Here is a 16,949-nt window from a genome sequence, read left to right on the forward strand (position 1 = left end):
TTTGTTGCTGATGTTTCTGATCTATGATTTCCAGATTGCCAATGTGACCCACAGGGTTCCATCAGCTCAGTGTGTGAGAAGGTCGGAGGACAGTGTCAGTGTAAGAGTAATGTCATTGGCCAACGCTGTAACCAATGTGCTCCTGATTATTATGGCTTTGGACCCAATGGCTGCTCTCGTAAGTTTCAATTTATGTGTGTATCAACTTTGAATGACTCACAAAAGAGGCTGTGAACTAAGGTGGAAGGCAAATTATTGACCCGGTTGGGAAATCGGTTGAGTGGCAGGTGACAGAGATAATGGAGGTGACTAGTGGTGTCCCACAGGGATCCGTGTTGGGGTCTGAATTATTCACATTATTCATTAATGACTTGGATGATGGGATAGAAAGTCATATATAATAATAATAATTGCTTATTGTCACAAGTAGGCTTCAATGAAGTTACTGTGGAATGCCCCTAGTCGCCACATTCCGGCGCCTGTTCGGGGAGGCTGGTACGGGAATTGAACTCGAGCCCTTACGATGAATATTTAGTGACACCTTTTGCCTTCGCTCCTCCAGCTTGTAGCTGCAGTCCCGTATTGGACAGGAACTGTCAGCAGACAACAAGGGAAAGTGTTTTGCTGGCAGCTCGATTAATAATCCAGGGAATGTGATTTCAAATAACATCAAGGTTCTTTGAGAATTTTAATTGAGTTTAAACGTTTTCACAGTAAAATAAACTGGGGCAGGATTCTCCGATTGGCGAGGCCGAAATCATGTCCGGAGATCGGCCGGAGAATCCCTTTTTACGCGGAATCGGGGGCGGCGCTGTTTTTCGGACGGGCCCTTCCCCCTCAAAAACAGCCTACTCGGGGAGTACACCGCACAGCGTTGGGGTGGCCTCAGGACGTCGCCTGAGGCCCTCTCCCGATACTCCGCCCCCGATGGGTCGAGTCCCCTACGGTGTGGGGCCCATGTCCTCACAGCTTTCATGAACCTGGCATGGCGGCTGCGGACTACAGTCTGGGGGACTGGGGCTTCGGCTGGGACTGCGGAGACTGGTGGGGGGTGGTCTGGGGGTGGCGAGAGCGGTTACCACAGAGCCGGCCATTCTGCGTCCGTATCGGCAGGTAAGACCGGGGCGCGGCTGCTCGCCCCCCACCCGGCGGAGCATCAGTGCGGAACCAGGCGGATCCTGCGCACGTAGCCACAGACTCGGAGAATCCACTCCTGGTCTCAGTAAAAGTGAGCTAGAATTTTGAAAAAATCCCATCTAGTTTATTAATGCCCCATTGGAAACGGGTGGAAACGTGTCATCTTTACCTGGTCGGGATTTCTATGTGACTCCAATCTCATCAGAAAGTGGGTGACTCTAAATTGCCCTCAAAAACTAACATGGGTTCACTTCAACGTAAATAGGGATCGCCAGTGACACCCACAATCCCCACTCGCATAAAAGAGAGCGGAGTGACAGAGTTAAAATAATCAGCTTCAAGTAAAGAAATCAATTAATTCTACTGCATGGGTAGAGTCAGTGATAGGGGAGAGTGTACATAGGGAGAGTGTACATGGGGGTGTGGGAGGGGAGTGAATGGTGGGTAGAGTCAGTGATAGGGGAGAGTGTACATGGGGCTGGGGAGGGGAGTGAATGGGGGGTAGAGTCAGTGATAGGGGAGAGTGTACATGGGGATGTGGGAGGGGAGTGAATGGGGGGGGTAGAGTCAGTGATAGGGGAGAGTGTACATGGGGGTGTGGGAGGGGAGTGAATGGGGAGTAGAGTCAGTGATAATGTTGGGGGTATACTACAGGCCTCCCAACAGCCAGCGGGAGATAGAGGAGCAGATAGGTAGACAGATTTTGGAAAAGAGTATTAGGCCACACTTGGAGTATAGTGTTCAATTCTGGTCGCCACACTACCAGAAGGATGTGGAGGCTTTAGAGAGGGTGCAGAAGAGATTTACCAGAATGTTGCCTGGTATGGAGGGCATAAGCTATGAGGAGCGATTGAATAAACTCGGTTTGTTCTCACTGGAACGAAGGAGGTTGAGGGGCGACCTGATAGAGGTATACAAAATTATGAGGGGCATAGACAGAGTGGATAGTCAGAGGCTTTTCCCCAGGGTAGAGGGGTCAATTACTAGGGGGCATAGGTTTAAGGTGAGAGGGGCAAAGTTTAGAGTAGATGTACGAGGCAAGTTTTTTACGCAGAGGGTAGTGGGTGCCTGGAACTCGCTACCGGAGGAGGTAGTGGAGGCAGGGACGATAGGGACATTTAAGGGGCATCTTGACAAATATATGAATAGGATGGGAATAGAAGGATACGGACCCAGGAAGTGTAGAAGATTGTAGTTTAGTCGGGCAGTATGGTCGGCACGGGCTTGGAGGGCCGAAGGGCCTGTTCCTGTGCTGTACATTTCTTTGTTCTTTGTTCTTTGTTATAGGGGAGAGTGTACATGGGGAGAGTGTACATGGAGGTGTGGGAGGGGAGTGAATGGGGGGGTAGAGTCAGTGATAGGGGAGAGTGTACATGGGGGTGTGGAGGGGAGTGAATGGGGGGTAGAGTCAGTGATAGGGGAGAGTGTACATGGGGGTGTGGGAGGGGAGTGAATGGGGGGGTAGAGTCAGTGATGGGGGAGAGTACATGGGGGTGTGGGAGGGGAGTGAATGGGGGGGTAGAGTCAGTGATAGGGGAGAGTGTACATGGGGGTGTGGGAGGGGAGTGAATGGGGGGTAGAGTCAGTGATAGGGGAGATTGTACATGGGGATGGGGGAGGGGTTGGGGAGTGTCAGTGATGGGGGAGAGTGTACATGGGGCTGGGGGAGGGGTTGGGGAGAGTCAGTGATGGGGGAGAGTGTACATAGGGCTGGGGGAGGGGTTGGGGAGAGTGAGTGATGGGGAGTGTGTACAAGGGGTTGGGGAGGGGTTGGGGAGAGTCAGTGATGGGGGAGAGTGTACATGGGCTGGGGGAGGGGTTGGGGAGTGTCAGTGATGGGGGAGAGTGTACATGGGGGTGTGGGAGGGGAGTGAATGGGGGGGTAGAGTCAGTGATAGGGGAGGGTGTACATGGGGGTGTGGGAGGGGAGTGAATGGGGGGTAGAGTCAGTGATAGGGGAGAGTGTACATGGGGGTGTGGGAGGGGAGTGAAAGGGGGGTAGAGTCAGTGATAGGGGAGAGTGTACATGGGGGTGTGGGGGGGGGTTGGGGAGAGTCAGTGATGCGGGAGAGTGTACATGAGGCTGGGGGAGGGGTTGAGGAGAGTCAGTGATGGGGGAGAGTGTACATGGGGATGGGGGAGGAGTTGGGGAGTGTCAGTGATGGGGAGAGTGTACATGGGGCTGGGGGAGGGGTTGGGGAGAGTCAGTGATGGGGGAGAGTGTACATGGGGCTGGGGAGGGGTTGGGGAGAGTCAGTGATGGGGGAGGGTGTACATGGGGCTGGGGGAGGGGTTGGGGAGAGTCAGTGATGGGGGAGAGTGTACATGGGGCTGGGGGAGGGGTTGGGGAGTGTCAGTGATGGGGGAGAGTGTACATAGGGGTGTGGGAGGGTTGGGGAGAGTCAGTGATGGGGGAGAGTGTACATGGGGCTGGGGGAGGGGTTGGGGAGAGTCAGTGATGGGGGAGAGTGTACATGGGGCTGGGGGAGGGGTTGGGGAGAGTCAGTGATGGGGGAGGGTGTACATGGGGCTGGGGGAGGGGTTGGGGAGAGTCAGTGATGGGGGAGAGTGTACATAGGGGTGTGGGAGGGTTGGGCAGAGTCAGTGATGGGGGAGAGTGTACATGGGGCTGGGGGAGGGGTTGGGGAGAGTCAGTGATGGGGGAGAGTGTACATGGGGCTGGGGGAGGGGTTGGGGAGAGTCAGTGATGGGGGAGAGTGTACATAGGGGTGTGGGAGGGTTGGGGAGAGTCAGTGATGGGGGAGAGTGTACATGGGGCTGGGGGAGGGGTTGGGGAGAGTCAGTGATGGGGGAGAGTGTACATGGGGCTGGGGGAGGGGTTGGGGAGAGTCAGTGAGGGGGGAGAGTGTACATGGGGCTGGGGAGGGGTTGGGGAGAGTCAGTGAGGGGGGAGAGTGTACATGGGGCTGGGGGAGGGGTTGGGGAGAGTCAGTGATGGGGGAGAGTGTACATGGGGCTGGGGAGGGGTTGGGGAGTGTCAGTGATGGGGGAGAGTGTACATGGGGCTGGGGGAGGGGTTGGGGAGAGTCAGTGATGGGGGAGAGTGTACATGGGGCTGGGGGAGGGGTTGGGGAGAGTCAGTGAGGGGGAGAGTGTACATGGGGCTGGGGTAAGGGTTGGGGAGAGTCAGTGATGGGGGAGAGTGTACATGGGGATGGGGAGGGGTTGGGGAGTGTCAGTGATGGGGAGAGTGTACATGGGGCTGGGGGAGGGGTTGGGGAGTGTCAGTGATGGGGGAGAGTGTACATGGGGCTGGGGGAGGGGTTGGGGAGAGTCAGTGAGGGGGAGAGTGTACATGGGGATGGGGGAGGGGTTGGGGAGTGTCAGTGATGGGGGAGAGTGTACATGGGGCTGGGGGAGGGGTTGGGGAGTCTCAGTGATGGGGAGAGTGTACATGGGGCTGGGGGAGGGGTTGGGGAGTGTCAGTGATGGGGGAGAGTGTACATGGGGCTGGGGGAGGGGTTGGGGAGAGTCAGTGATGGGGGAGAGTGTACATGGGGCTGGGGGAGGGGTTGGGGAGAGTCAGTGATGGGGGAGAGTGTACATGGGGCTGGGGGAGGGGTTGGTGAGTGTCAGTGATGGGGGAGAGTGTACATGGGGCTGGGGAGGGGTTGGGGAGTGTCAGTGATGGGGGAGAGTGTACATGGGGCTGGGGAGGGGTTGGGGAGTGTCAGTGATGGGGGAGAGTGTACATGGGGATGTGTAAGGAGCAGATTTAAAACGTTCTCTTCAGCTCGTGGGTGTGATTTGATGCAAGCCTTTATATTTGTCCATTTGAGATGCTGATTGCTAAAATTGCCCTTAGGATGAACATTTTGTGCCATCTTTTGCCTTCGCTCCTCCAGCTTGTAGCTGCAATCCTGAAGGATCGATTCTCAGTATGTGTGACCAAACCACCGGCCAATGTCAGTGCCGATCAGGGGCAAGGGGTCGCCAGTGTGACGCGTGTCACCCTCAGCACTGGGGCTTCCCAAACTGCCGTCCCTGCCAATGTAACGGGCACTCCGAGGAGTGCGACCCCCAGACTGGGACGTGTGTGAACTGCAGGGACAACACATGTGGACATCATTGTGAGAGGTCAGTGAGCCACACTCGCACCTGGCCGCAGGTTTTCTTGTTCCTGTTTACACTTTAGCTTGCAGAATGTTGACCATCGGGAACAATCCCGAGGCAACGAAAATCTGTCTCATTCCAGTGGAACGGTGATTCACAAATAATTGCAGTCCATTAGTGAGGCATTACATAGAGGTTAAACCTCTGATTTGTCTGAGCAATGGGCCTCACATAGAAACGTAGAAAATACGAGCAGGAGGAGGCCATTCGGCCCTTCGAGCCTGCTCCGCCATTCGTTATGTTCATGGCTGATCATCCAACTCAATAGCTAATCCCGCCTTCCTCCCATATCCTTACAACTCCATCACCCTAAGTGCTATATCTTCTTGATAACATGCTTCGGCCTCAACTGCTTCCTGTGGTAACGAATTCCACAGGTCGACCACACTCTGGGTGAAAACATTTCTCCTCATCTCTGTTGTAAATGGCCTACCCCGTATCCTCAGACTGTGCCCCCTGGTTCTGGACACCCCCACCATCAGGAACATCCTTCCTGCATCTACCCTGTCCAATCCTGTTAGAATTTTATATGTTTCTATGAGATTCCCCCCTCATTCTTCTGAACTCCAGTGAATACAATCCTAAGGGTTTCAATCTCTCCTCATATGTCAGTCCCGTCAGAAATTGTACGTTTGTCTCATGTAGGAAGCATGGTGTATACTCTATTCATATATTATATACTCTATTCATATATTCTATACTCTATTCATATATTATATATGCTATTCATATATTATATACTCTATTCATATATTATATATGCTATTCATATATTATATACTCTATTCATATATTATATATGCTATTCATATATTATATACTCTATTCATATATTATATACACTATTTATATATTATATAAGCTATTCAGATATTATGTACTCTATTCATATATTATATACTCTATTCATATATTATATATGCTATTCATATATTATATTTGCTATTCATATATTATATACTCTATTAATATATTATATACACTATTCATATATTATATACTCTATTCATATATTATATACACTGTTCATATATTATATACTCTATTCATATATTCTATACTCTATTCATATATTATATATGCTATTCATATATTATATACTCTATTTGTATATTATATACACTATTCATACGGTGTATACACTATTCAAATAGTACATACTGTATTCATATAGTATATGCACTAATCATGTGGTGTATACACTATTTATATAGTATATAAACTATGCATATAATTGTTTTGTTATGCTCTTGACGTAACACAAGCTGCTTCCTCGATGTGCACTCTGACAAAGGAAGGTTCAGACTTGGAGAGAGCTTTAACACGTTTATTAAACTATTAACAATTCTCCTACTTGGATTTGACGCTACTGTTAATCCTGCTATAGTTACTCAGACTGACGAACCAGTCTGCTACAATCCACGTGGTGGGTGTGATGTTCAATCAACCCTGTGTCTGCACTCACTGAGAGTCTCCAATGGAAAGGGGAAGATCATGTGTGCAGTGTCCTTAAGTATAGGTTGGTGCAATGCCCCCCTGTGGTAGTGTCACCTCTGTGTGTATCGTGAAGCCCATTGGTCGTGTCCTATATTACTGACCTATTGGTTGACTGTCTGTGTGTCATGTCTCTGGTGCTCCCTCTAGTGTCTAGCTAGGTGTGTATGTACATTAACCCTTTGTACTTACAGTGATGTATATCACCACAATACTATATATGCGATTCCTGTAGTGTATATGCTATTCTCGTGTACATACTATACATATAGTATATAAAGTATTCATATATTTTATACACTATTCATTTGTTCAGCTCAGTTGACTGGACGTCTGGTTTGTGATGCTTAGCGAGGCCAGCAGTGTGGGTTCAATCCCCGTACCAGCTGAGGTTATCATGATGGCCCCGCCTTCCCAACCCTGCCCCCCGCCCGAGGTGTGGTGACCCTCAGGTTAAATCACCACCAGTCAGCTCCCCCTCAAAGGGGAAAGCAGCCTATGGTCATCTGGGACTGTGGTCATTTTACCTTTACCTACCCACTCTATTCATTTGGTATATACACTTTGTCAGGTGTATACACTATTCATATAATACCAACACTATTCAAATGGTATATACATTATTCATATAGTAGATATGCTATTCATATAGTATATACATTATTCATATAGTAGATATGCTATTCATATGGTGTATACATGCTTCATTAGGCACATCAACTATTCATGCGTTATCTACTCTATTCATACAGTATATAATAATCATCTTTATTAGTGTCACAACTGGTGGTTTTCACATCACAGTATCCTGTGAGATCGCGTTAGATCTCAGGAGGCGTTGTGAGGCGGGTAGATCCTGGGAGTGGGGGCTCCCAATATCCGCCACACTGCGGCGGTGAGCTGCTTTTTGGACACAGCATGGCCGTTATATCGCGGCCATAACATTTTCATATGGTGTATACACTATTCCTATAGTTTATAATATATACTCTATAGAATGGTGTATACACTATTCCTATAGTTTATAATATATACTCTATAGAATGGTGTATACACTATTCCTATAGTTTAGAAATTATTTATATATTATATACACTATGGGTATGGTGTATACAGTATTCCTCTGATTTGTTCACCATTCTGATACACACTCAACAGATGCAAAGCCACACCATATATTGGGTTCTTTAGCGTCCATCAAATACCCCAAAACAGATACTGATACTCTCCTGGCTCATGGTCACACATCCTACTTCCTAACCTACCCTCTGCACAATAACATCTGATAAAATCTTCCTTATATTACAACCCAGACCTCAACAATCTTGGGATACTGGACAGAAACCCCAATATTTTATTTTAGTTTTGTAAGACTGTGAGGAAAATATTTCTCCCTCCAGGAGCTATGTCACACTAAAAAGGGATATGATACAGTCAAACAATGTTTATTACTAACACAGTATTGGAATAACTTTAACATCGCACAAGAAAATAGATTACAATTACCCCTGAAACAATACTGTTCAACACAGTGAATACAATATCCATAACTCTTATCTTTATTCCCACTTAAACAACAAGAAAATAAATAATCTTAGCCCTCTTTCCACCTTAAATACCAATGGCGCAGAGGAAAACATGCTTTACAGAGTTATTCTTTGAGAAAGGATCTCTCGACCCTGCTTTACAGAACATCTCTGACTCTGGTGCAAACCCCTGCGGACACTCTGGCTGGATGTCCTCAAAAGCTGTTTGTAGCTGGCTTATTTCAGCTCCCCATAGTCCTCAGACAAGTCCGCACTGCTTCAAATACAATTAATCACTTTTAACTAACCTACAGTGAGAACTAACAGCTGCACTTGGTCTCAGCTTCAGCCAGAATCCGAACTGAAGCTGAAAAATGCTTTCTCAAACAGCCTGATGCCTTAGCTCCACCCATCAATGACATCATCTCACCATGCTGAAAACTAATTAACTCCCCAGGGAATTCCCTTATTTAAAATAAAATTGCATCAGCCCAAACTTTTTACAATGGTTAATTGCACCTCTGGCTCCTAAAAGCTTTGTTTTCTTTCAAACCAAGATTGATTAAAAACCGGGACTGCAGCAGTCAAACACACTATAACGCAGGATTTTAACCCTTATAGCACCTAATACTTATAATACAATATATCTGAAATTTATACATTCTTCACACTAAGCCTACATTAATAAAAAACAGATATCTGATCAATTTCACCTTGCAGTTTGGAGAAGTTTGCTGTCTGCAAATTGGCTGCCCCATTTCCAACAGGTTCCCAAACTGTAATTGTGGGTTCCAGTAACTGGCCCCAAATTAAAGATCATCTGTCGAATATCAAAAGGAATGGAAAGGTTTACATTTATATAGCACCACCTCAGTGCGTCCCAATGTGCCTTACTGCCAATGAAGTACTTTTGAAGTGCAGTCATTGTTGTAATGGAGGCAACACTACAGCCAATGTGCGCACAGCAGGATCCCACAAACAGGAATGTGATAATGAATCAAATAATCTGGGTTTTTCTATGTTGGTCAAGGTTCAAATATTGCCAGAGGACACCCGGGAGAATCACCTGTTTGCTTTGAGCGAGTGCAGTTAGATTGTTTCCGCCCGCCTGGAGATTAAACAGAGATAAACCAGGCAGCTCTCTGTACGTCAGCAATATTGTAATATTGTCCCTGTCTAAGGTTCACTACAAGTCGTGATGGCAATCTTCAGCTCACATACACTGTACATAATTTAAAAATAATCTGAAGTCTAAACTCATTTGTTCCAGGTTTTCCAGCACCTATTTAGAAAAATAGAAAAAATAGGAGCAGGAGGAGACCATTCGGCTCTTCCAGCCCGCTCCGCCATTCATTATCATCACGGCTGATCATCCAATTCAGTAACCTGCTCCCGCTTCCCCCCATATCCCCTGATCCCCTTCGCCCTAAATGCTATTTCTAACTGCTTCTTGAAAACATGTTTTTCGCCTCACTTGCCCCACTTCCTGTGGTGACGAATTCCACAGGCCGACCGCTCTCTGGGTGAAGAAATGCCTCCTCATCTCTGTCCTAAATGGTCCACCCCGTATCCTCAGACTGTGACCCCTGGTTCTGGGCACCCCCACCATCGGGAACATCCTTCCTGCATCGACCCTGTCCAGTCCGGTTAGAAGTTTATAGGTTTCTGTGAGATCCCCCCTCATTCTTCTGAACTGTAAAGTTTTTCTTTGCTGTAAAGTTTGATGTTAACATGTGACTTCACGCAGATGTTCTGATGGTTACTATGGAGACCCGGTCCTGGGGTCTGGAGCACAGTGCCGCCCCTGTCCCTGTCCAGATTATCCGGGAGGCGATAACTACCATGGGGTCTCGTGTCACGCTGACCTAGACTCCAATCAGATTGTGTGTTACTGTAACACAGGCTACTCAGGTAGGTTCAACTCTATTACTTTCCTCCAAGATGATTAAAAAGGGTCAGTGTCAAAAAACAGATGTCTTGAAGAACATAAATCGAATGCGGTGTAATATGATGATCTGGAAGGCACTCTCTGAAAGGGCAAACTGATTCAATAATAACTTTCAAAATGGAAAAAATAGCAGAATAGAAAATATTTACATGGGTATGGGAATAGAGCAGGGGAGAGTGGGATTAACTTGATGGGTCTTTCAAGCAGTCTGGCACAGCTGTACGGACTGAATGGAATCTTCCTGTGCTGTAGGATTTTATTAATGTAAAGCAGCAAGAAATTATCCCAATAGGAGCTTTAAATGTATAATCCAAGCAGGAACACCCAGAACACAGGGAGAGGATGGTACAGGGCTCAGGACAAAACACCTTCAGGACTGGGAATTCAAGAGTCATAGATAGAATCAGAGAAACTTACAGCACCTTGATGTGTTGGGTATTCTGGATCACAAACAGGTCACCAACACTGGAAGTGGTGCAACTCTATTTTATTATAAGGTTAACTATATTAACATACTTGAACTGTGGGTAAATGCAATCCCAGCTTTAACTGTTGACCCTTGCCTAGTCCTAACCAGGTGACGCACTCAGCACATGGTGAATGTCTGTGTTGCAGGCTGTGAGCTCTGTGCTCCGAGCTGGCTGCTACTAGAATGAGCAGGAACTCTCCTGTCCCCTGTCTTTATAGTGCGTGTGCTCTCACTGGTGATTGGCTGCGGTGTTATGTATGCTGATTGGTCCCACTGCATGTCCATCAGTGAGTGTGTGATTGCACCATGATATACTGGTGTATATTATGACACACTGGATGATACCTTTCAGCCCATCATGTGAATACTGCCCCTCATGCTTCATCCCACATCCCTGTTTGGTGTCCTCAATCCTCTAAAATTCCTCAACCTGAAGAACCGGCCGCACTGTCTTTCAAAAATGATTTATGGAATCAGGTTGTGTAGCACCTGTTCAGGTCGCGCACTCCCGATCCCAACAACGTGGAGTGAAGATAGTTTGCCTCATCGCTCTTCCTGATCTGTCACTGGGGATTTTGAATCTATCCCCACCCGACAGACCCACCCACCAATGGGAATACAATGTACTCGATCAAAACTTTTCATCACCCTGAACACACCTTCCTATTCAGGTCACCTCTTAACCATCTTGGGACAGTCCTTGTTGTGATCTCAATTTAAGGGAATATGCATGTGAGCATATAGCCAGAATGTAGAGCAGCGTGTCGCCGGCAGCGAGTAGGAATTCCAGCTGTGATGTCCCCATGAGGAATAGTTGCTGAATCCACAAAGTAGATCTATCTGCTGAGATAAATTGAACCTCTGTGTTTGGCAGTCCTGGTGTGAGACTAGGGAATCATAGTGCAGAAGGAGGCCATTCAGCCCATTGAGTCTGCACTGACCCTCTGAAAGAGCACCCTACCTGAGGCCAATCCCCCACCCTATCCCCGCGACCCCACCTAACCTGCACATCTTTGGACTGTGGGAGGAAACCGGAGCACCCGGAGGAAACCCACGCACACACGGGGAGAACGTGCAGACTCCGCACAGACAGTCACCCGAGGCCGGGATCGAACCCGGATCCCTGGAGCTGTGAGGCAGCAGTGCTAACCACTGTGCCACCGTGCGATTGAGAACCCCAACCATCCTCACCTTTCGAATCGCTCCTCATTTCTGAAGTCCCTCATCCCTGGTCACAGTCTGTAAATCTCCTCTGGACTCTTTCCAAGGCCTTGTACATCATTCCTGAAGTGTGGTGACCAGAATTGTCCACAATATTCCAGCTCCGATCTAATCAGTAATTTATGCTCATCTAGCAGGAACTCTTGGGTTTTTTATATTCCATTCCTTTATTTATAAACTCAAGTAACTCCTTACCTTTTTTAAAATCACCGAATCAGTTTCTCCTGCCACCTTTAGGGATTGTATATTTTTAGACACTAGGGTTTCTCTGATCATCCAGACTTTACAGAATTACCCCATTTACACTTCACTGTCTTCCCATAAAAAACCTCCTCAAGTGAAAACACTTCATTACCCTTGGCCTTGAGCTCCACCCACAACCTGCCTGTTTCATGTCACCTTGAAACCTCTGTCAACCCTCACCTCGATCAGCATTCTGCCAAGTTTCACATCATCCAGAAACGTTATAATCCTACCACCTCCACCCAGGTTAAATATTGAGTGAGGGTTGTCGTGTTGGGTGTTCCGCTATACAAACGAACCAACACGGTTGTATATGGTACAACTCTGTTTTATTTTTCTTGATAACAACAACTGTTAACTTCTGGCTGTGGTTCGTACTTCACCAGCTAACCTGTGGACCCAGCCCTAGCACTATCTTAGTGAGGCACTCAGCACATGGTGTATGTCTGAGTGGCACGCTGTGAGCTCTGTGCTCTGAGCTGTCTCCTGCTGGAATCAGCAGGTGTTCCCTGTTTTATAGTGCGTGTGCTCTCACTGGTGATTGGCTGTGATGTTGCGTGTGTGTTGATTGGTCCGTTGATCTGTCCATCAGTGTGTATGTGTGTTTGCACCATGATGTTTATCTGAATATCATGACAAGGGTATTATAAGTTTGGAGATAATACAATAGAGAGAAGCAATGTATGTTGTAGTGTTAACACGAGTTAAGATGGGCTGAATGGCTTTTCTCCTCAGTAATTGTCTTGTGATTTTATAACATTTAAAATCGCCGTTGAAGTTTTGCTGAGGCAGTCTGCCGGTTGTGGCTTTACATAGAGGCACTGTGTCCCCCCTCCTACCTGGGCCTTTGTGACGACGGACTAGAGTGACTCCTCCAGCTCCCTCTCATATCGTTTAATAGAAATATGATATTTAAACCCAGGATTCTGTGTGAAAGCTGTGCACATTACTGCATGATGAAAGTGGAGGACAAACACATTGCAATCCTCGAGTCACCTCGTGCCTGATGAATAAATGAAACACTCAGTGCTGTTGCTGTCAGATGAGGTATCACTGACATGGAGCACAGAGAAACACTTACACAAGATGTTTCCCACAACTGAATCTTTATTAATGTTTAAAACACTATATAAACACTGAACCGCTCTTTATTCTACTGGCTAACTTGCTGATTACTTGTTACAATGAACCACAAGACTCAGATATTACCCATCACAAGGCGAGGTGACTAATCTCCCTTCTCAGGTTGGACCGGTCTTCTCCTGTCGGGGTTACGGACTCCGGATGGTCCCACAGGTCTCGACCCTGAGGCTGTTAACTTCTCCCTCTTAGACGGTTTCCTTCAGCACCGATAAAGTTCCCTTGCCACATTAACGGACGGCCAGTTACCCGTTTTCCTCAATGTTAGCTTGCAAAACCAGCTCCCACCTGCTGTCCTTATTTTATTTATCTGACTTCCCTGGAGTACATCCTGTCACACTTGCTCACGAACCGGGCCGTAACACAGGACTTGTGTTCTGTAAGGCTGGCTACATTTCCCATCAGGCTTTGCGGAGGTTCAGCTGTTGGCCAAATGGCTCCAATGCCAAACAAGAAAATTAATGGTGAAGGCTTTGGGCACTCGCCCTGTTCTGTAGACAGGAACAGTGATGGGCGTTGTGGGTTTGGAAGGTGCTGTTGAAGGAACCTTGGCGAGTTCCTGTGGTGAATCCTGTAGATGGCACACACGGCTGCCGCCGTGCGTTGGTGCTGGAGGGAGTGAATGATCAGACAATGTCAGTGTCCTTTGTTAATGTGATGAACGGTTATTGTAACACTGTACCCTTGACATCATGTAAGGTGATGTCCCCTTTAAGACTGGGCTTGGAACTCTGGGGAACTCCGCCTCCGGCTCCGCTCATCTGGGAGCCATATATAAGGGGCTGCCTCCTGGGCGGCGTAGCTGTTAGCACCCGTCTCAGCACCAGTCTAGTTCTTAGTTTATTAAAGCCTACTTTACAGTTTACACTCTGAGCGTCGTTATTGAGGGTACCACAGTTAAATTAAGAACTAATTTACTTTTTCCACTGCTATAGGATCTCGTTGTGATAAGTGCGCACCAGGTTACTATGGTAACCCCCAGGTAGCAGGAGGGAAGTGTTGGCCCTGTAGGTGCAACAACAACATCGACGTGACTGATCCCGGATCCTGTCACCCACACACGGGACAGTGTTTGAAGTGTCTCTACAACACTGATGGAGATCACTGCGAAGCCTGCAAAGCCGGTTACTATGGCAACCCTCTCCTGCGGGACTGTAGGCGTGAGTATGGGGCATGCTGTGTATATTGTACTGTATATTCTATGTTCAATGTGAGAGGGGGCACAAAATTTGGTGTTTACTTCCTTTAGGGTCAAACTTTCCAGGTGCCCACTGACCGATGGTTGGTGTTGAACCTGAGCGGGTGGACAAGAGGGTTCAGGGCAGCGGGGGAGTGGAGGTGAAAGTGCAGCCAACAGAGGGTGTGAAGACCAAGGTCAAGGAGGGGTGAAGGAAGATTTAAGGTTTTATTTTTCACACTGGATTATTAGAACGGAGAATGTTTTGAAGAATGGTAGAAAGCTGCGGATTTCTGAACCTCTCACAGCTTCAGAATGTCGAAGAGGAGCTCGCAGCCGAGGACGTGTTTTTGAAATTTAGTCACTTTCAGGATGCACGAACTCAGCACCAATTTGCACAAAGCAAAATCCCACAAACAGTAATGTGATAATCACCAAGTAATCTGGGGCGTCATTCTCCGACCCCCCGCCGGGTTGGAGAATCGCCGGGGGTTGGCGTGAATCCCACCCCCGCCGGTTGCCGAAGTCTCCGGCACCGGATATTCGGCGGGGGCGGGAATCGGGCCGCACCGGTTGGCGGGCCCCCCCGCTCGATTCTCCGGCCCGGATGGGCCGAAGTCCCGCCGATAAATTGCCTGTCCCGCCGGCGTGGATTAAACCACCTATTTACCGGCGGGACAAGGCGGCGCGGGCGGGCTCCGGGGTCCTGGGGGGGGGCGCGGGGCGATCTGGCCCCGGGGGGTGCCCCCACGGTGGCCTGGCCCGCGATCGGGGCCCACCGATCCGCGGGCGAGCCTGTGCCGTGGGGGCACTCTTTCCCTTCCGCCTCCGCCACGGTCTTCACCATGGCGGAGGCGGAAGAGACTCCCTCCACTGCGCATGCGTGGGAAACGGACAGCGGCCGCTGACGCTCCCGCGCATGCGCCGCCCCGACATGTCATTTCCGCGCCAGCTGGCGGGGCAACAAAGGCCGTTTCCGCCAGCTGGCGGGGCGGAAATTCCTCCGGCGTCGGCCTAGCCCCTCAATGTTGGGGCTCAGCCCCCAAAGATGCGGAGCATTCCGCACCTTTGGGGCGGCGCGATGCCCGTCTGATTGGCGCCGTTTTGGTCGCCAGTCGGCGGACATCGCGCCGTTTCGGGAGAATTTCGCCCCTGATTTTTGGCATTGGTTGATGGATGAATATGGACCACGACACGTGCAATAAATCCCCTGATTTAGCTGAATGAAGTTTGGATCTTTTACATCATGCTGAGTGGCAGGCAGCACACAATTTCTGTTCCAATAGAAAGATGGCACCTCTGACAGTGCAGCACTCCCTCAGTACTGACACTCTGACAGTGCAGCACTCCCTCAGTACTGACCCTCTGACAGTGCGGCACTCCCTCAGTACTGACCATCTGACAGTGCAGCACTCCCTCAGTACTGACCCTCTGACAGTGCAGCACTCCCTCAGTACTGACCATCTGACAGTGCAGCACTCCCTCAGTACTGACCCTCTGACAGTGCAGCACTCCCTCAGTACTGACCATCTGACAGTGCAGCACTCCCTCAGTACTGACCCTCTGACAGTGCAGCACTCCCTCAGTACTGACCATCTGACAGTGCAGCACTCCCTCAGTACTGTCCCTCTGACAGCGCAGCACTCCCTCAGTACTGACCATCTGACAGTGCAGCACTCCCTCAGTACTGACCCTTTGACAGTGCGGCACTCCCTCAGTACTGTCCCTCTGACAGTGCAGCACTCCCTCAGTACTGACCATCTGACAGTGCAGCACTCCCTCAGTACTGACCCTCTGACAGTGCAGCACTCCCTCAGTACTGACCCTCTGACAGTGCAGCACTCCCTCAGTACTGTCCCTCTGACAGCGCAGCACTCCCTCAGTACTGACCCTCTGACAGTGCAGCACTCCCTCAGTACTGACCCTCTGACAGTGCAGCACTCCCTCAGTACTGACCCTCTTACAGTGCGGCACTCCCTCAGTACTGACCCTCTGACAGTGCAGCACTCCCTCAGTACTGACCCTCTGACAGTGCGGCACTCCCTCGGTACTGACCCTCTGACAGTGCAGCGCTCCCTCAGTACTGACCCTCTGACAGTGCGGCACTCCCTCAGTACTGACCCTCTGACAGTGCGGCACTCCCTCAGTACTGACCCTCTGACAGTGCAGCGCTCCCTCAGTACTGACCCTCTGACAGTGCGGCACTCCCTCAGTACTGACCCTCTGACAGTGCAGCACTCACTCAGTACTGACCCTCTGACAGTGCAGCACTCCCTCAGTACTGACCCTCTGACAGTGCAGCATTCCCTCATACTGACCCTCTGACAGTGCAACACTCCCTCAGTACTGACCCTCTGACAGTGCAGCACTCACTCAGTACTGACCCTCTGACAGTGCAGCATTCCCTCAGTACTGACCCTCTGACAGTGCAGCATTCCCTCATACTGACCCTCTGACAGT

The 16,949-nt window shown here is 49.1% G+C and overlaps 1 protein-coding gene across 1 annotated transcript in view; it reads left to right on the top strand.

The window, feature by feature from the left end:
- lamb2l (laminin, beta 2-like) overlaps positions 1–16,949 on the top strand; it is a 334,455-nt gene that overhangs the window by 245,590 nt on the left and 71,916 nt on the right. Inside the window, exons 20-23 of the mRNA XM_072473107.1 lie at positions 35–178; positions 5,004–5,235; positions 10,039–10,202; positions 14,248–14,472. Of these exons, the coding sequence (XP_072329208.1) occupies positions 35–178; positions 5,004–5,235; positions 10,039–10,202; positions 14,248–14,472 (765 nt within the window). The remainder of the gene's footprint in view (positions 1–34; positions 179–5,003; positions 5,236–10,038; positions 10,203–14,247; positions 14,473–16,949) is intronic.

This window comes from Scyliorhinus torazame, chromosome 13 (assembly GCF_047496885.1).
Source record: "Scyliorhinus torazame isolate Kashiwa2021f chromosome 13, sScyTor2.1, whole genome shotgun sequence".
Classification (NCBI taxonomy): domain Eukaryota; kingdom Metazoa; phylum Chordata; class Chondrichthyes; order Carcharhiniformes; family Scyliorhinidae; genus Scyliorhinus; species Scyliorhinus torazame.